At 45.6% G+C, this 20,089-nt stretch overlaps 1 protein-coding gene across 1 annotated transcript in view; it reads right to left on the reverse strand.

The window, feature by feature from the left end:
- Positions 1–20,089, reverse strand: part of STAT4 (signal transducer and activator of transcription 4) — a 38,376-nt gene that overhangs the window by 4,065 nt on the left and 14,222 nt on the right. The window contains exons 8-20 of the mRNA XM_056861043.1: positions 18,945–19,103; positions 17,998–18,090; positions 17,612–17,671; positions 14,586–14,603; positions 14,394–14,487; positions 12,049–12,093; positions 10,154–10,237; positions 8,403–8,501; positions 6,671–6,806; positions 5,535–5,587; positions 4,949–5,043; positions 3,139–3,275; positions 900–1,091 (exon numbers count right to left, since the gene is read on the reverse strand). Of these exons, the coding sequence (XP_056717021.1) occupies positions 900–1,091; positions 3,139–3,275; positions 4,949–5,043; positions 5,535–5,587; positions 6,671–6,806; positions 8,403–8,501; positions 10,154–10,237; positions 12,049–12,093; positions 14,394–14,487; positions 14,586–14,603; positions 17,612–17,671; positions 17,998–18,090; positions 18,945–19,103 (1,265 nt within the window). The remainder of the gene's footprint in view (positions 1–899; positions 1,092–3,138; positions 3,276–4,948; positions 5,044–5,534; positions 5,588–6,670; positions 6,807–8,402; positions 8,502–10,153; positions 10,238–12,048; positions 12,094–14,393; positions 14,488–14,585; positions 14,604–17,611; positions 17,672–17,997; positions 18,091–18,944; positions 19,104–20,089) is intronic.

The following is a 20,089-nucleotide window of genomic DNA, read 5'->3' on the forward strand; positions in this document are numbered from 1 at the left end:
GTGGGGTCCTTTCTATTTTAGCCTCCCAATCTGCCCCTACATAAGAAACTGCATCTCACAGTGCAATCCGCAATCCGCCCATTTACCCTTTTATTGTACATGTGGTAGGATTTTATATGGAATAGCTGTGCCTTGTTCACACAATGGCTCCAGCAAGAAATAAATGCATCAAGGCAAAAACTACCAATCTGTGTAAGAAGGAACTATATAATATTAACCACATTCATAAAAAATAAGCACTTAACCCCATTAAAAAAAGCTAACCAAATTTATAAAAAAAATTAACCATTATAAAGTATAGCTACATCACTATCCTGACTATATTTAACATTTCAAACCGTCACAAGCAACAAACCATTTTACCCTTAAATAGTGAGTAGAGTAACAGCAGGATGAAAAAAGGGACTTACCGTAATTCTTCCCATGTGGGACATTTTTCTTACTTAGCCGTACTTCTGCTCAAAATCTCTGCCTCCCAAGACAGTTTTTGTTAAAATAATAACAACAATAGTAGTAGTTGTATGTAAGGACTCCCCAACTACTACTACCACTACTACTACTACAGTAGTAGTAGTTGGGGAGTCCTTACATACAATTTGCCCCTAAAGTTCTGTCTTTTGTCCATACTTTCTTCACAAAGTAAGAAAATGACTCGAAGATCTTTAACAGGGCAGTCGTAAACAGAGTTACACCCTTCTAAGCCCACTGATTTCAGTTGACTTTGGAGTAAATGTCGCATTCGCCATCTTTGTTTTTATTTCGTCTTCCAAGTAGACTGTAATTTTGCCACAATTACAGCACATGCAGGAATAATCTGCATGTGGTTTTCACATCTCCCAATGTTAAAGCAGAACAAGAAAAAAAATAGTAACAAGAGGTCAGTCGAACCAACACCTCACCTTCGTTTGGCTGGGAGCTGTAGTGTTTTCCAAAGGCTTTATCTTTCGGGATGTCTGGATAAAGGTATTTCAGTGGGTTTTCTGGAACGTTATCGGCCACGATAACTTTGTAATCTCGCAAAATGTCAGCAAACGGTAACGCGGTTAAACGGCCTTTGTTATACGGTTCAACGGAATGGAAAATATCTTCTCCTGCGAAAGAAGAGTTGGTTTTTATATGCTGATTTTCTCTACCACTTAAGGGAGAATCAAACCGACTTGTAATCACCTTCCCCTCCCCACAAATGACACCCTGTGAGGTAGGTGGGGCTGAGAGAGCTCGAAGAGAGATGTGACCTGCTCAAGGTCACCCAGCTGGCTCCATGGGGAGGAGTGGGGAAACCAACCCGGCTCACCATATTAGCCTCCGCCGCTTGTGTGGAGGAGCGGGGAATCAAACCTGGTTCTCCAGATCAGAGTCCACCACTCCAAACCACTGCTCTTAACCACTAAACCACGCTGACAACAAAGCTGCTCACAACAACGGCAGACTCCCCGTGCCTCAAACTGCATTTGGATAACCAGTAGCGAGCAGCACCTGTGAACACCCTACAGCAGGGGTGTCAAACTCATTAATTACAAGGGCTGGATATGACATAAATGTCACTTAGTTGGACCCAGCCGTATGTACCATAAAATTTAATGCCAGGCACCAGAGATACAAACTTTATAGAAGACATAGGCAAAGCCAATTAATGATATTATTTTTTTTAAAAAAGAAGTTTTTTAACTTTACTGGGCTCACCATCCCAGATCAGGAGTGGGGTGTGTGTGGCCGCCTCGGCTGCTTAGTGGGCCGGATAAGAGCTCTCAAGGGAGCAAAGCATGCATCTTCCGAGGCGGCTCCCAGTTCCACTTCATACCCTCTTTTACCTCTCCCATTCCTCTAGTTCCAATTGCTTTTCCCTTCCTTTCCTGTGTCCTAACCCCTTGTGGAAATTCAGACGCTCAATTGGAGACCAGACCCTACGAGGAAAGGCTGAGGGAGTTGGAAATGTTCCGGCTGGAGAAGAGGAGGTTGAGGGGGGACATGATTGCTCTCTTTAAGTATCTGAAGGGCTGTCAGAGGTGGGCAGGGAGCTGTTCCTGTTGGCAGCAGAGGAGAGGACTCGCAATAATGGGTTTAAATTACGGGCGAAAAGGTACTGGCTGGATATTAGGAAAAAATTGTTACAGTAAGAGTTGTTTGACAGTGGAATCGGCCACCTGGGGAAGTGGCGAGCTCCCCCTCATTGGCAGTCTTTAAGCAGTGGCTGGACAAACACTGGTCAGGGATGCTCTAGGCTGATCCTGCATTGAGCAGGGGGATGGACTAGATGGACTCTATGGCCCCTTCCAACTCTATGATTCTATTATGCTTTTTGTACTAGGTTTTACTTGCCACCCTGCAAGACATCCCAGATTACAGTAAGTGCACAATAATACCTAATAACAGTATAAGACAAACTCTCATAAGAACATAAGAACATAAGAAAGGCCCTGCTGGATCAGACCAAGGCCCATCAAGTCCAGCAGTCTGTTCACACAGAGGCCAACCAGGTGTCTCCAGGAAGCCCACAAACAAGACGATTGCAGCAGCACCATCCTGCCTATGTTCCACCGCACCCAAAGTAATAGGCATGCTCCTCTGATACTAGAGAGAATAGGTATGAAGCATGACTAATATCCATTCTAACTAACAGCTATGAATACCCCTCTCCTCCATGAATATGTCCACTCCCCTCTTAAAGCCCTCCAAGCTGGCAGCCATCACCACATCCTGGGGCAGGGAGTTCCACAATTTAACTATGCGTTGTGTGAAAAAATACTTCCTTTTATCTGTTTTGAATCTCTCACCCTCCAGCTTTAGCAGATGACCCCGTGTTCTAGTATTATGGGAGAGGGAGAAAAACTTCTCCCTGTCCACTCTCTCCAAACAATGCATAATTTTATAGCCCTCTATCATGTCTCCCCTCAGCCGCCTTCTTTCCAAGCTAAACAGCCCTAAGCGTCTTAACCGCTCCCCATAGGACAGTTGCTCTAGTCCCCTAATCATTTTGGTTGCTCTCCACGTTCAAAATGAAGTTTGGTAGGGAAGCCGTTCAAAGGTGCACCTCCTAGATTTGTGCTTAATCTCCAAACTGCTTCTTGAACTCAGGAAGGGGAAAGTAGAGCCGAAGCTGAATAGAACAGTTATGGCACCTTGCAATTTAGCACTTACCACTTTCCGACTTGTAGACCCAGGTAAAAGTAATCCCTCCTAAATTGCTTTCGCTAAACCTCAATAAAAATGTTCCGGGCGTCTTGTCCTTCAGCAAAACCCGCTCCTTCTCTTTGCTCACAAACCCCATGATGCATCTGAGAACGCCCGAGAAAAGAAATGATGTACAGTTGTCAGAAATTTCAGAGGCATTTCCTTGGCAAAATATTATGCAAGATATCCGAGATAAGGACTGGTCTAATTCCCAAATACTCAAATTAACAATGCGATCCTAAGAAGAGTTTTAACGGACTGAGAAGGGTATAACTCTGTTCAGGACTGCACTGTAAGACTGCAATCACGTGAACACATGAAGCTGCCTTCTACTGAATCAGACCCTCGTTCCATCAAAGTCAGTTTTGTCTACTCAGACCGGCAGCGGCTCTCTAGGGTCTCAGGCAGAGGTCTTTCACATCACCTATTTCCCCAGTCCCTTGAACTGGAGATGCCAGGGATTGAACCTGGGATCCTCTACATGCCAAGCAGATGCTCTGCCACTAAGCTACGGTCCTTCCCCTATGAACACTTACTTGTGCATCATCCCTTCTGAATAAAAAGAGGCTTGCATCTACATCAAAGGGCAGAGGTCCACACCATTCACAAGTCAGTCCTATAGTTGCTTTTGCAACTACTCGCTGCAATCACTCACTGGAAATGATCACATTGTGCAGAGGGTTGGACTAGATGACCCTGGTGTTCCCTTCCGACTCTATGATTCTAAGTCCTGTTGGCCAGTTGATGATGAAGAAGAAGAAGTTGGTTTTTATGCCCTGGGTTTTTTCTACCTCTAAGGAGCCTCAAAGCGGCTCACAATCGCCTTCCCTTCCCACAACAGACACCTTGCGAGGTAGGCAGGGCTGAGATAGTTCAGAGAGAACTGTGACTGGCCCAAGGTCACCCAGCAGGCTTCATGTGGAGGAGCAGGGAATCGAACCCGGTTCTCCAGATTAGAGTCGGCCGCTCATAACTAGCATGCCACGCTGGCTCTTTACACCATGATGGATCATGGCTCAGTAAAACAGGCACCACGCCAGCATGGTGTAGTGGTTAACAGCAGTGGTTTGGAGCGGTGGACTCTGATCTGGAGAACCAGGTTTGATTCCCCACTCCTCCACATGAGTGGCGGAGGCTAAGCTGGTGAACTGGATTTGTTTCCCCACTCCTACACACGAAGCCAGCTGGGTGACCTTGGGCAAGTTACAGTTCTGTTAGAGCTCTCTCAGCCCCACCGACCTCACAGGGTGTCTGTTGTGAGGAGGGGAAGAGAAGGTGATTGTAAGCTGGTTTGAGTCTCCCTTAAGTGGTAAGAGAAAGTTGGCATATAAAAACCAACTCTTCTTCTTCTTTATTGATGTCCTGCTTTGCTCCCTGCGAGGTAGGCCAGGGTAACAGTGTATGATTGGCCCCTGGTCACTCAGGGAGCTTTCATGGCAGATGCCAGGATTCAAACCCAGGTTTCCCAGGATCTAGTCCAACACTCTTCCACCACTACACCACACTGGCTCTTAACATTTGGATTGTACTCAAGGTGGTACTATAGCAACTCTGCTGTGCAAATCCTCTCACCTTTCAGCTGTGGGTAGATGTTGAGCTGAGAGTGGGAAGACTAAAAAGTCATTCCTACCCTTGCTATGTGCGGACTGCCCACTCATTCAAGGAAATCAATGCTCTTAACGCTGCCTGGGCTGTGCCCTGTGTCTGAATTACTGACTTAATGAAACAGAAGAAACAAACAATATTATCCGTAATCGATTTAAGGGCAACGACTCACCCGTCAATCCAAAGAGGCAGGATATGCCTTTTAATTAATTCCAAGATTGCTTCCAGCCACACCCAAAATGTAAACTGTTTCCCTGGCAAGTGTTCCTGTTCACAGAACAAATCAAAATCATCCCTTTAAGGTCTTTAAACACTGTGCACATAACCATTTTTGTTTTCGACATCCAAAACCAAACAGCTCATGGGGAGGAGTGGGGAATCAAGCCCAGTTCTCCAGGTCAGAGTCCACCACTCCAAACCACCGCCCTTAACCACTACACCACACTGGAAACTCCCCCCCCCCTTTGACCAAAAGGCTGAGAACCGAGACCCGTTCCTGGTAGCGCTGTCCTGATATTTTGTGAACTTAGACATCTTCCAGCTCTGGCATGCAGAACTCAACTTGAAAGCTTTTGGAAACTGTCAAACAATCACGTTGGGATAGGTGCACTTTTACCCTCGGAAGGGGACTTGCGGGAGCGTCGCACAAAAGCTAAACTGTGCTTGCGGCATAAACTAGCTGTGTGCGAAGGCCCTTTGGTGCGTCGATACCAACAAGAAGAAAACTACCACTCTGAAATCTATAAACAGGGATGCACCTTACAGAACTTTGACCAGGACAGTTTACAATCGCTGTAGATAACTTGCTGTCCTGAAATTTAAGAAGAAAACAAAATGTGAGGCTAAAGTGAGGCTACTTAAATTTGTCTTAACTACAGCAAAGCCAACGTTATTTAAAAAGCCAAACGCAAACTCTCGACTGAAGCTAAAATATAAACGCTGCAGGGCAGGAGTCCATCTGGGACATTCCTGTCGAACAGCGAAGGGAAAGCGGAAATGGCTCATATGATTCACTAAGATAGTTTCAGAGACAATTCATTAATAATCTGGTTTACCGCTTAACCTATCTGCGGTCTGGTAATGATAAGGATGTTACTCTATCCGTAGTTTACAATTTGAGAATGCATACTGTTTGATCCTGCAGTTTGAATACATGATTATTTATTTATTTTTCCTTCTAGTCTTAGCCTCTGTAATTTTAGGATATTATCAAGCATTCTAATTTTACCCACATTTAGCATTTGCTCGGATATTAATTAGTTATGCACTTTGATAATCTTGCCATTTTTAACCATTTTAACCCTTTAACCATTTTAATAGCAAATCTATTTTGTATTTGTTTCTATCCTATGCTATTGAACTATGAAAGAGCCCGGTGGCGCAGCATGGTAAGCTGCAGTACTGCAGTCCAAGCTCTGCTCACGGCCTGAGTTCGATCCCAACGGAAGTTGGTTTCAGGTCTCCGGCTCAAGGTTGACTCAGCCTTCCATCCTTCCGAGGCTGGTAAAATGAGTCCCCAGCTTGCTGGGGGTAAAGGGAAGACGATTGGGGAAGGCACTGGCAAACCATCCCGTAAACAAAGTCTGCCTAGGAAACGTCGGGATGTGACATCACCCCATGGGTCAGGAATGACCCGGTGCTTGCACAGGGGACCTTTACCTTTATTTAACTATGCAAATTTGTCTTATTTGATGGTCTATGACTGCAAACAAATTATTGATTGATACTTAACAGCCACTTTGAAGATACACCGAAAGTCATTTGCATACTGGTGTTCTTTTTTCACTGGAGCTGGGATAATCTGGTAGGATTCATTGCAAGCTAATTGTTTCTGGCTCAAGGCTGGATGCAGTTTGGCTTCCAGGGATCGATTTTAATTTTTGGGAGTTCCTACCTGTAAGCTTTTCCACCAGCATGCTGAGTTGATCGGCATTGAGACCACGGCCGATATAGGACGAAAACTGCCAGCTCAGCACTTCCAGGAGTTGACTCAAGGGGACAGATGGCGGATTATTAAAGAAAGCCAAGTTCTGCAGCCAAGGAAGGAGTAACACAATATTTTATTAGCTACTCGTTTGGGATGATCCAAAAACATTCTTAGCTATCCAAATATACATCTGGAGTACTTTAAATGCATTTGCCCTTTGGTTACAATCTGGATCTCTTACACTCGATGAATAACATGCTGTACCCACGAAAAACTCACTGCAGAGTTCAATGAGTCTAAAAGGCATCGATCGGAAGGAAGGCAGAATGGTACAGCCCGACCTCATCAGATCTCGGAAGCTGAGTAGGGTAGGCCCAGGTTAGTATTTGGATAGGAGACTTTCAAGGAATACCAGGGTCATTATGCAGAGGAATGGGATGGGAGATCACCAAGGAAGTCCAGGGTTGCTACACAGAGGTAGGTCAATAGCACACCACCTCTGCTCGTCTCTTGCCTTGAAAACCCTACGGGGTCGCCATACGTCGGCTGCAAATCAACAGGTTCTGACCTCGATGGCTCAGATCTTGTCAGATCTTGGAATCTAAGTAGGGTTGGGAACGGAAATATCTCTGTTTTCAAGATGGCGACCAGCACGCAGCTGTGTTAAGTTTTCCTGCTGGAGTTTTTGAGATTTAGTGTTTTGATTTATCTCATTTTAATTCCATTTTAATTGGAGAGGCTATGGTTTACTTTAACAGTCCTTGGTAACTAACAGCATTGCGGAAGATGGGAAAGAACCATATTCTTATGGACAAGCTTCGTTGGACTCTCGCTTATAGGTTTAAGTTCACTAGTTGCATCATAGAGCATCTGCTTGGCACGCAGAAGGTCCCAGGTTCAATCCCCAGCATCTCCAGTTAAAGGGACTAGGAAAGTAGGTGATGTGAAAGACTTCTGCCTGAGACCGTGGAGAGCAGCTGCCGGTCTGAGTAGACAATACTGACTTTGATGGGCCAAGGGTCTGATTCAGTATAAGGCAGCTTCATGTGTTCATGACTAGGGTTGCCAACTGTTGGCTACACTTGGGAGTATCCTACGGGAACCAGTGAACTGACTATAGGTTGCATGATACTTTATTACTTTGGAAACTTGAATAGAATTGGGGCTGAAGAAATATCCTTGAAACAGCCGTCCCCCATCTACACCTTCTGTTATGAAGATCCAATGATTATTCATATATGTACCTGATGGACTTTTTAAATGAGAATTCCTACAAATATATCAAGAGAACTATATTGCATTGAGACTGAATCGAACATTGATTGTATATTTTGTATATATTTGTTATGTGCTACTTGTGTGTATTCCCACTTGCTTGGTTTTGCATGTTTAAACACAATATAGTTGTTGTCATTTTGTACTATACTGTTTTCCAAACCTTGCGGTATTGGCACGAAAGTGCTTTGATTTTGGGTTGCAAGAGCTCTCTTGGGATTGCAGCTGATCTCCAGGCGACAGAGATCAGTTTGCCTGGAGAAAATGGCCGCTTTGGAAGGTGGCTTCTACGGCACGTTACCCTATTGAAGTCCCTCCCCAAACTCCGCCCTGCTCAAAATCGCCAGGTATTTCCCAACCCAGAGCTGGCAACCATACACGTGACCTTTGAGAAAGAAAAAGAAAAACGATGCAGAAAACCTACCTGGGGTTCATTTGTTGACAAGTTGTACCAAATAATGGAAGCCCATGCATTAGGTAGCTGACTGACGTTGGAAATCATCACTACGGGTAAAGAACTCGCCTGGTGGAATGAAGACACAGAGAACATGAGCAGGCAGAACTTTAAAAAGGAGGGCATTTGAATTACTGTTGTAATGACAGGAAAATGGTCTGTAGCAGGTTGCTGGTATTATTGGAATTCTGTTTCCTCTGTTGGATTGCAGCAAAACTGAGTTGGCTGCTAGTTGAGTGGGAAAGTTCAGACTTTTGTAGTCCCGCCCACAAAGCAGCCAACATGGTGTAGTGGTTAAGAGCGGCGGACTCTCATCTGGAGAACCAGGTCTGATTTCCCACCCCTCCACATGAAGCCCGCTGAGTGACCTTGGGCTAGTCACAGTTCTTTCTGAACTCTCTCAGCCCCACCTACCTCCCAAAGTTAGATGGCCATCTGTCAGCAATGCTGATTCTGTGACCTTAGGCAGATGATGAGAGGGAGGGCATCTTGGCCATCTTCTGGTCACTAGGGGCATGGGGGGAGATAGTTGTGAATTTCCTGCATTGTGCAGGGGGTTGGACTTGATGACCCTGGTGGTCCCTTCCCACTCTATGATTCTAAGGTGTCTGTTGTGCAGAGAGGAAGGGAAGGTGATTGTAAGCTGCTTTGAGACTCCTTACAGATGGGGTATAAAAAAATCAACTCTTCTTCTCCTTGTTCTTCTTTATTCATGGATATTAATGCTCCACCCCAACACTTGCCAGGGGTGAAGCTGAGAGTGTGTGACTGTGGAACTCCCTGCCCCAGGATGTGGTTATGGTTGCCAACTTGAAAGGCTTGAAGAAGGGAGTGGACATCTTCATGGAGGAGAGGGCTATTCATGACTACTAGTCATGATGCATCCCTATTCTCTCCAGGAACAGAGGAGCATGCCTAATATATTAGGTGCTGTGGAAATCAGGCAGGAGAATGCTGCTACAGTCGTCTCATTTGTGGGCTTCCTAGAGGCCCTGGTTGGCCACAGTGTGAACATACTGCTGGACATGATGGGCCTTGGTCTGATCCAGCATGGCCTTTCTTATGACTGGCCCATGGTCACCCAGCAAGTGGGGATTCTATCCTGGCTCTCCCACTCTCTCTCTCATGCTTGCCTTATCCTTCATTTAAAAAACCTTCTCAACTAGTGGGTGTAGCCATTGGCACATTTGGGGGCAGCAAATTCCATAGGTTAAGTAACCGTTGTATGAACAAGTCCCTTTTTGTTGTTTATCCCAGCCCACTCGCAGGTAGTTCAGAGAATCGTAGAATCATAGAGTTGGAAGGGACCACCAGGGTCATCTAGTCCAACCCCCTGCACATTGCAGGAAATTCACAACCATCTCCTCCATCTCTTCCTGATGTTTAGAGGGAAACTCTTGATTTAATTTCAACCCATTAGTTCTGGTCCAACCTTCTGGGGCAACAGAAAACAACTCGGTTTTTGGCTTGGGTCCTCCTTCATGGGAAGAATTTAACTGGGGGAGCCGGCAGCTTCTTCCTCACAAAACCACGAGATAAAAAAGTTCTCCATTCAGCAGAAGCAACTATCGTTGCTTTTTAAAAACAGGAGAACAACAAAGCTGCTCTATGGCCATTTGGGGAAATGTGCTCTCTAACATGTGGTTTCTGCCATAAAGCGTTCCTTTCACATGGTCCGTCCACCTCCCTCCCTCCCCAAAAATAATTCTGAGAAAGCTTACTTCCAAGTCTATGGTTAAACCGTACAAGCAGACCTGCGTTTCAAAGTTGATGCAGTGCAGCTCTTCAGTTACCATCTGGGGACCCTGAGGGAAGAAAAAGAAAATTAACTTTTCAAAATGAAAATGAAAGGGTTGTGCACTGACTTGAAGAATTCTTGAGTGCTGAACGTTAACGCTTCTGTTAAGAACATCAGAAAGGCCCTGCTGGATCAGACCCAGGCCCACCACGTCCAGCAGTCTGTTCACCTGGTGGCCAACCAGGGGCCTCTAGGAAGCCCCCAAACAAGACGACTGCACCAGCACCATCCTGACTGTGTTCCACAGCACTTAATATCATGGGCATGCTCCTCTGATCCTGGAGAGAATAGGCATGCATCATGACTAGTATCTATTTTACTAGTAGCCATGGATAGCCCTCTCCTCCATAAAGCCTTCCAAGTTGGCAGCCATCACCACATCCTGGGGCAGGGAGTTCCACATCCCCCGACGAAGTTACACCAGCGTGGTTTAGTGGTTACGAGCGGTGCTTTGGAGTGGTGGACTCTAATCTGGAGAACTGAGTATGATTCACCCCTCCTCAACATAGTTAGTAATCTTAATTATTTTGTACATCCTGTTCTAAGCAGTTACACTCTTGAAAGCCCACTGATTCCAGTGGATGATGATGATGAAGAAGAAGAAGAGTTGGTTTTTATATGCCGACTTTCTCTACGACTTAAGGGAGAATAAAACCAGCTTGCAATCACCTTCCCTTCCCCTCCCCACAACAGACACCCTGTGAAGTAGGTGGGGCTGAGAGAGCTCTAAGAGAGCTGTGACTTGCCCAAGGTCACCCAGCTGGCTTCATGCGGAGGAGTGGGGAAACAAATACAGTTCACCAGCTTAGTCTCCACCACTCATGTGGAGGAGTGGGGAATCAAACCCGGTTCTCCAGATCAGAGTCCACCGCTCCAAACCACCGCTCTTAACCACTACACCACGCTGGTGTAACTTTCTCAGGGGGGGATGTGGAATGGTAGACTATTGATCTTGTCAGATATCAGAAGCTAAGCATGGTTAGTACTTGAATGGGAGACCACCAAGGAAGGCTCTGCAGAGGAAGGCAATGGCCAACCCCCTCTGCTTCTCTCTTGCCTTGAAAGCCCCTTGATGGGGTCACCACCAGTTGGCTGCAACTCGACAGCATTTTATACACACGCAACTTCCTCAGAGCTCAAAGGCTAAGCAGGGTTTGTCCTGGCTAGTACCTGGAAGGGAGACCACCAGGGAAATTGACGGCTGAACTCAGAGACAGGCAATGGCAAACCACCTCTGAACTTCTTGCCTTGAAAACTCCATGTGGGGTAGCCATTAGTCAGCTGCAACTTGACAGCACTTAATTATTATAACTTTGCCTAGGATGGCACTGTGCTTCCGAATTCTTTTACCTTTCACAATTCAATTGACATTAACAACCCAGGATTTCAAATTTAGTGCGGTGTATTATTACTGTTTGCTATGGGTTTTCCCCCCCAAATAAAAAACTGACTCACAATGTTTGTTTTGCAGATCTCAAGAGACAAAAAACGATTTATCCAGAAGGGGGAGTCCCAACGCTAATTTTTATTTTAACATCAACAGGAAGGAATCAACAAATATTCTGCTTGAATTAAGACCTTGTGCTACTTTTAATTTGTGCCCCCCCAAAACAAACAAACAAACAAACAAACAAAAAACCCACGACCTAAGTAACTGGGCTTTGGTTCCCTATGTTTTTTCCAAGTTAAAATGTTTTGACCAACTTTAGGAGTTCATCCTTAAAGAGAAAGCATTTCAAATGACAAATTTTGACTTAATGCAATAGAGTTCCGGTGCAGCACACTACATAAGCAATCCAAAGAAATGTTTCCTCTTACCTCATTTCCCTTGCTTCCAGCACATGACTTCATCTCTTTTGGTTGCTGAGAATATTAGAGATTAAGATGAACATATGAACATATATGAAGCTTCCTTCTACTGAATCAGACCCTTGGTCCATTAAAGTCAGTATTGTCTACTCAGACCGGCAGCAGCTCTCCAGGGTCTCAGGCAGGGGTCTTTCCCATCACCTACTTGCCTAGTCCTCTTAACTGGAGAGGCCAGGGATTGAACCTGGGACCTTCTGCATGCCAAGCAGAGGCTCTACCACTGAGCCACGGCCCCTCCCCAATGAAGATGAAGATTAGCAGGTGGTAAAGGGGGCACTGATGAAGTGAGGTTCCATCCACACCTCACAAAATCCTCTTGTTTCTTGAGTGGGATTGCCAGGTCCCTATTTGCTATTGGTAGGAGCTTGTTTGGGGTGGGGTGGGAGTAACCTGGAAGCGACGGGAACGCTCTGGCACATTCTTCCCAAAGCCAGGACTTTGCTTCATCCGTGGCAAAGGGAGTTTTGTGCCTCCCAGACTGGCTCTTTGCTGCTTGGGACCACAGCAGGTGGGGAGAAGTGACTTTAACCTCTCCACCCTGCTTTTCCCAAGTCCTCAAACCACCCCGTAAAGCTGCTGTGGGCTCTGTTGTGAAACTTACATACAGCCATGTAAGTGGTGTAGTGGTTAAGAGCAGTGGTTTGGAGCGGTGGACTCTGATCTGGAGAACCAGGTTTGATTCCCCTCTCGTCCACATGAGCGGCGGAGGCTAATCTGGTGAACCAGGTTGGTTTCCCCACTCCTACATGTGAAGCCAGCTGGGTGACCTTGGGCTAGTCACACTCTCTCAGCCCCACCTACCTCACAGGGTGTCTGTTGTGGGGAGGGGAAAGGAAGGCGATTGTAGGCCAGTTTGATTCTCCCTTAAGTGGTAGAAAAAGTCGGCATATAAAAACCAACTCTTCTTCTCTTCTTCTTCTTCTAATGTAATTTTCTACAGCGGAGCCACGGATGATGATAATAATAATAAATCTATTGCACATAGACCAGACAATATTAAGGTACAGATTCTATGCTACAAATCTAACAGCCTAAAACCTTATGTTTCCAAAAATTACTAGCAAAATAGGTACAATTCTATATAAAACAATATAAAACATAGATCTGTAGTTAATACTATTCGAGGCACGGTATAGGAACATGAAAAGGGGGTGGGCGGGTGCATGGGTGGGAGGCAGGCGACAGCCATTTCTCCCTATTTGCTGTGGTCACCAACAGGAAAGAGCTGGAGTACATCCGGAAGACACAAAACACCAGTCGCATGTGTGATATAAAGCCCTTGTGTTGTCCCCCAAGAAATAACGGGATTTCGTAATGTGTAGATGGAGACTCGCAGTACTACTTTTTGCTTAATGGTGAAAACACCACAATGCATAGCATTTGCTGGATGGGGCAGATATCAACTCTGTTTCAGGTGGGGAAAACGGCACCCGGGGAAGGCTTAAATTCACCCTTCCCTCATGCTGCCATCCTGACCTGCCATCCACGCCCGCTCAAAGCCGCAGGCAGTTCCATTCATGGAACTCCCAGCAGATTCTCTGGTTTGGCCCAGATTTTTCACCCTCCCCAATATCTCTTCTTTGCCACTGTTTCATATATTTTACAACAGCAGACCTTGTGGAGTGGCAAACCTATATAGACAAGAAATGTGATTACGTGCCGGTACACCCCTTTGTGAACGTAGACAGATCATGAGAGGAAGGGCGGGCAGGGTTGCGTCCGTGTTTGGCTCTCATGGCCTTTCTTACATGCCCAGGGAAATGCCGATCGCCACTTTGGGGTCAGGAAGCGATTTTCCTGCTGGCCATATTGGCCAGGGATCATGGAAGATTATTTTTGGCCATCTTCTGGGCATGGAGTAGGGGTCACTGGGGCGTGTGGGGGGGAGGTAGTTGTGAATTTCCTGCATTATGAAGGGGGTTAGACTAGATGACCTTTCCACATCCGTGATTCTATGGGCTTGTAAACACATTCTTACATTACTTTTGAAATATATCATTAGGATGTACGAAGAGGACTTGATGCGGCACAGTATTCCATGAAAGGGAACATTGGACAGCAAAGTCTTGCGTGAAGATGGCCAGGTAAAGGTTTTCTCGAAGAGGTTTCTGCTTATCAGTTTGTTCATACATTCAGGGTGTTTTCTGTCAAGTCAGTGGTAGAGAACCACCACCTGTGTGGATCCGGATGAATTCAAAGGGATCTACCGGCGCATAATCGACAGCAGGTAACAAGAATGCAACTCCCCCTGTCATTTTCTGCACTGTCATGATTCAAAAAAGTTCATGCCTTACCAAGTGTCGAAATTCCACAGAAAGACTCCCATTTGCAGATTCGTCCATGGCCATCGCTTTGACGTGAGTGCCGCAAAGGACAAATCTGCGGCTGCTGGAAAACAGGGGACAACAAGGCATGTCGTAGGAGTGCGGTAATGTAGGACAACGCGGCTTGTGAAAGGAGACGGCGCACCATTTAAATTTCCTTACCTGATAGTAGATGCATTCCTGGATTAAAGAAAAAAACAACACAATAAATGCTCTGCGTACAATCTTCGTAATGCAGAACGCATAACAAAACAATGCATTCTAGAAGAGGAAAGCATTTCCTAGAGCAGGGGTGTCAAATGTACGGCCTGCGGGCCAGATCCGGCCCCTTGAGAGCTCTTATCCGGCCCTCGAGCCAGCTGAGGCGGCCACCCCCAGCTCCCGATTTGGGCTGGCGAGGCATGACCTGGCCCAACCAAGTGACATTTATGTCATATCCGGCTCTCGGAACAATTGAATTCGACATCACTGTTCTAGAGCTTCTAATTTCAGAGACTGTTCATATCACACCTGGAAAAACAATAAGAGATTAAAGAAATTCCACACCGCTGGGACATTTTAGGCTTATGGAAGTTGCAGCAGAAGGGGGTCTACGCAGATTTCTGCAGGAACGGCCAGTGTGGTGAACTGGTTAGACTGGGTGTCGGACTAGAACCTGGGAGACCCAAGTTTGAATCCCCGCTCTGCCATGGAAATTTGCTGGGGGACCTTAGGCCAGTCACACACTCTCAGCCTAACCGACAGGGTTGTTGTGAGGATAAAATGAAGGAGAAGAGAACTTTGCAAGCTGCTTTGGGTCCCATTGGGGAGAAAAGTGGGGTATAAATGAAATTAAATAAAACATTTTTAAACGGTGCTTCAAACTACTATTCCTATGATTAGTTTAAAAAACTGTTGCCCTTGGTTTCACTGTTACAATCAACCTATTGGTAAATATTTATTTGCCCAGACTACTTGTGCTATTTTCAATGTGATAGATGAGATTCCATAGGTCCTTCCATCTTAAATTTGAGGGGTTTGCCCAAAATGGAAAGAAGCAAAGTCCAGCAACTCATTCCATAGGGACCATTTTAAACATTTAGCTTATCCAATAACATCTACAACAAACTACCTTATTAATGGCATAATCCCTGCAGCTACTTTAACTACAGAGGGACGAATACTGATCCAACAGGGTTCCCCCCCCCCCCCCGCCCCGCATTCTCATTTGTTTTGCTCCTTCTAGTAGTCAACTTGGTTATCAAACAGCTTTAAGTCCGGAGTACCTCCCTGGAGATTTAAACTGAAGGTTTTATGCTGGACTTAAAGCTGTTTGATATCGAATCAGCCACTAGAGGGGGCAAAACGTATGCAGGACTGAACACCCCACCCCTTCGAAACAAGAGGAACTTACAAGTGAGGAAAATGAGAATGCAGAAAAGCTCACCCTCTCTGCCACCTTGTAAACACATTCTCTGGCAGGTCAAATTTGACTAAGCGTTTATTTAAATCCAGGCTCAGTATTAAACCAATGAAGGATCCACCCCCCAATACCTAATCAAATATTTTTGAAGTTGTAACTCTAATGAAAAAACTCTGGCCAGAAAGCTGAGCGAAATCTTGGACGGTCAATGAATTTCAAGGACACCTTTTTTCAAATTCAATTCTCAATGCACCAGCTTCTCTAACTTTCTTTTTCAAGGTAACCTAGCAATCACAGAGAAACACAACCTAAACTGCTCCATGCACCGGCTTCCCTAACTTTCTTTTTCAAGCTAACCTAGAAATCACAGAGAAACACAACCTAAACTGCTCGGTTTTGCTTAGAGAAACTCAGTTCCGAGATGTGGAAAGTTTTTCATGCGACCGTTGATGCTACTTTGGAGCCAGTGATTCGTCTACCACTGACATTTAAGCGATCCCACTGTAAGGTTAAACTGATGTTACTTTATGAGTCACCTTTAAATTTCTGCTCCCCCCCCACCCAGTTGATGAGGTCAATAATACACTGGGAAATGAGAAAGAGACTTATGAAAAATTCAGCAAAAAAAGCCTCTGGAGTTTGGAATTCCATCGATGCTGCCACTTCAGTGTCCTCTGCTTACACTAGATAAACCTACTGAAAGATTTTAGAAATACAATAGCTTCGCCCTGCAGAGGTTGTCTATTATGGTAAGGGGTCTGGAGACCAAATCATATGAGGAAAGGTTGAAGGAGCTGGGTATGTTTAGCCTGAAGAGGAGAAGACTGAGAGGGGATACGATAACCATCCTCAAGTACTTGAGGGGCTGTCATATAGAGGAGGGTGCCGAGTTGTTTTCTGTTGCTCCAGAAGGTCGGACCAGAACCAACGGGTTGAAATTAAATCAAAAGAATTTCCGTCTAGACATTAGGAAGAATTTTCTAACAGTTAGAGCGGTTCCTTAGTGGAACAGGCTTCCTTGGGAGGTGGTGAGCGCTCCTTCCCTGGAGGTTTTGAAGCAGAGGTTAGATGGCCATCTGTCAGCAATGTTGATTGTATAACCTTAAGCAGATGATGAGAGGGAACGCATCTTGGTCATCTTCTGGGCATGTAGTGGGGGTCACTGGGGGTGTGGGGGGAGGGTAGTTGTAAATTTCCTGCATTGTGCAGGGGGTTGGACTGGATGACTCTGGTGGTCCCTTCCAACTCTATGATTCTATGATCCCTCGTAGAATTACTTGGACACGACCCATTGTAATATATGGGTGCTTCCTTCACAGTAAAATATTTTAACTCAAACATAAAGGTAAGGTAGAAAGACTGAAAAGTTAAGACAGAAAAGATCAAGATTAAGGGACTGCAAAGAAACTATCAGAACTGGCAATAGAAATTAGCAAACATAATTAGGCAGTTCATGAGAAGGAGGGCATCTTGGCCATCTTCTGGGCATGGAGTAGGGGTCACTGGGGGTGTGAGGGGGGAGGTAGTTGTGAATTTCCTACATTGTGCAGGGGGTTGGACTAGATGACCCTGGTGGTGCCTTCCAACTCTATGATTCTATGATTACAGTGAGAATGTGTGTGTAGCACTGATGACTTGATAAAAGCCGACTCAGAGCTTCCTGTTTTGTAGAACGGAAAAGTGGACTTCGCTATGGTGGCTCACATTCATGAGATGATGTAGGAAAATTGTGTTATAACAGCTCGAAGAAAAGGTAGCACTTTTTTTGTTGTTGCAAAGAACCTACCTGTCGACAGCGGCTTTCACTCTGATCTGATAGTTCATCTCTGGCAATTTAATAAGCAGCCTAGGGAATAAAGAGTGAAAGTTGAGGTTCAGTATGAAGAGCACATAATCTCACAAGCAAAAACAAAATTGTAACCGCCTAGCCGATCAATATATCTAAATCACAACACGGCCGAGGAAGAGAAGGTGATTGTAAGCCGCTTTGACACTCCTTAAAGGTAGAGAAAATTAGGGCATAAAAACCAACCCTTGCCTCTCTCTCCCCATTTTGTTTCCAGGACACCAACGTCTTCTCAGAAGACGCTGCTTTCCCCCGACTTAAAAGACACTTTCTAGGATTGTATTCCTATTTTGTAACATGAACAGCAAGGGCGATCCTTTACTCACCTAAGTTTCACAGTGAACTGTATCAAGGTTTTAAGGACCAGCGGTCTCTGTGGATGGGTGGGCATGCAGGGCTGTTTCTCTACTACGAGGGAACTGGTGCAAGAGGGAAAAAAGACACTGTTGTTAAACCCAAGCATGAGCCTGCTTAGTGAAATACTGATACATAAGCAGGAAACTTCCGTCTCGTTGAAACCAATTTTTGGGTCATGGCCTGGCAAAGGACACATCCAATTCAGTTTTCAGATATGAAAGAAATACGTTAAGCTTGGGTCCCCCGAAATGGCTTCCATGGGCATCACACTGCCTGCCAGTACCTTCACTTGGCGCCCGCCAAGCTTTTCAAAAAGAAGGCAGGGCCACTGTAAGGCAGGGCTTATGATCGGCTGCCCTCATTCAAATGAAAGGGTTTTCCATTGGAGAATCCTCAGTGGAACAGGCTTCCTCGGGAGGTGGTGGGCTCTCCTTCCCTGGAGGTTTTGAAGCAGAGGCTAGATGGCCATCTGTCAGCAATGCAGATTCTATGAACTTGGGCAGTTCATGGGAGGGGGGCATCTTGGGCATCTTCTGGGCATGGAGTAGGGGTCACTGGAGGTGTGGGGGGAGAGCTGTGAACTTCCTGCATTGTGCAGGGGGTTGGACTAGATGACCCTGGTGGTCCCTTCCAACTCTATGATTTCTATGACAGGTAGGCATCTGGGCTTTCCTTAATCAGTGTGTGGTTCCATTCCCCCTTCAGGTTTTCTTTCTTCCCAGGAGGTCTGTGGAGAAAGGTATTTTGGGTACGGCACCGCCTCCTGTGGCAGCCGTTTTGGGGCAGTACTTACCAACTCTCTCAAATTTCCAAAGATGCCTGCAGGCTCAAAAAGGTCGGGGACCCCTGTGTTAAGCAGTTCCTCGAACAGAACTACAGAAATGGCTACAGATACATCATATTCTAGCTTGCATACCTTTGGAAGAGGCTGTAAAGCAAGAAGTTGACTCTTTCCAGCAGGTGAGGTGTTTGCAAAGGAATGGAGTCTCCCTCGTAAGTGAGTTTGACCAAGAATTCGTCGAGCTTCTCCAGCTGGCGTCTTATTTGAAAGAGGCTCTCTGCCAATAGCGTGAAACTGAACAAATACAAAGGAAAGATCAGATTGTAGGAGTCTCCACCTCCCTCTTGCACGCTCACAAATGTACCGGTTTGAACGAAAACCTGGAAGAACACGTGTTGCAAGGTAAATAGCAAAAAAAATCAATATTTTTGTTTCGTACCCTCACTACAAAAGAAATCTGCCTTATCCCTATGTTCACATAATTCCTATAATTCAGAAAGAAAACCAGAGGTGCTTACATCACCGTGATGGTTATCAGCACCAGCTCATGCTTGCCACTACTTTAATTTATTTAGAACATTTTTATGGCGCCTCTCCAGGAACCTGCCCGAGACGGCTTACAGAATAAAAACAATAAAAACATTAAAACCTATCAATTAAAACCCAGCATTGAAAACCCAGTCCAGCTTACAAAGAAAGACCATGATAACAGACATGGACAGCTTAAAATAACAGGTTCCAGACTAAAATAGTGTGCTTCAGTGGTAGAAGGGCCATGATTCAGTGGTACAACAACTGCTTGGTAGGCAGAAGGTCCCTAGTTCAATCCCCGGCATCTCCAATTAAAAGAACCAAGCAGTAGGTGATGTAAAAGACCTCTGCCGGAGACCCTGGAGAACTGTTGCCAGTCTGAGTAGATGATTTTGACCTTGATGGACCAATGGTGTGGAGGGGCTCAGTGCTAGAGCCTCCACTTGGCATGCAGAAGGTCCTGGGTTCAGTCCCCGGCATCTCCAGTTGAAAGAACCAAGCAGTAGGTGATGTGAAAGACCCCTGCCTGAGACCCTGGAGAGCGGCTGCTGGTCTGAGTGGACAATACTGACTTTGATGGGCCAAGGGTCTGATTCAGTATAAGGCAGCTTCATGTGTTCATGTGTTCCTTCTAGGGGGAAGGGCCATAGCTCAGGGTTAGAGCCTCTGCTTGGCATGCAGAAAGTCCCAGGTTCAACCCCCGGCATCTCCAGTTAAAGGGACTAGGCAAGTAGATGATGTGAAAGACC

Source organism: Euleptes europaea, chromosome 15 (genome assembly GCF_029931775.1).
Source record: "Euleptes europaea isolate rEulEur1 chromosome 15, rEulEur1.hap1, whole genome shotgun sequence".
In the NCBI taxonomy this organism is placed as follows: Eukaryota; Metazoa; Chordata; class Lepidosauria; order Squamata; family Sphaerodactylidae; genus Euleptes; species Euleptes europaea.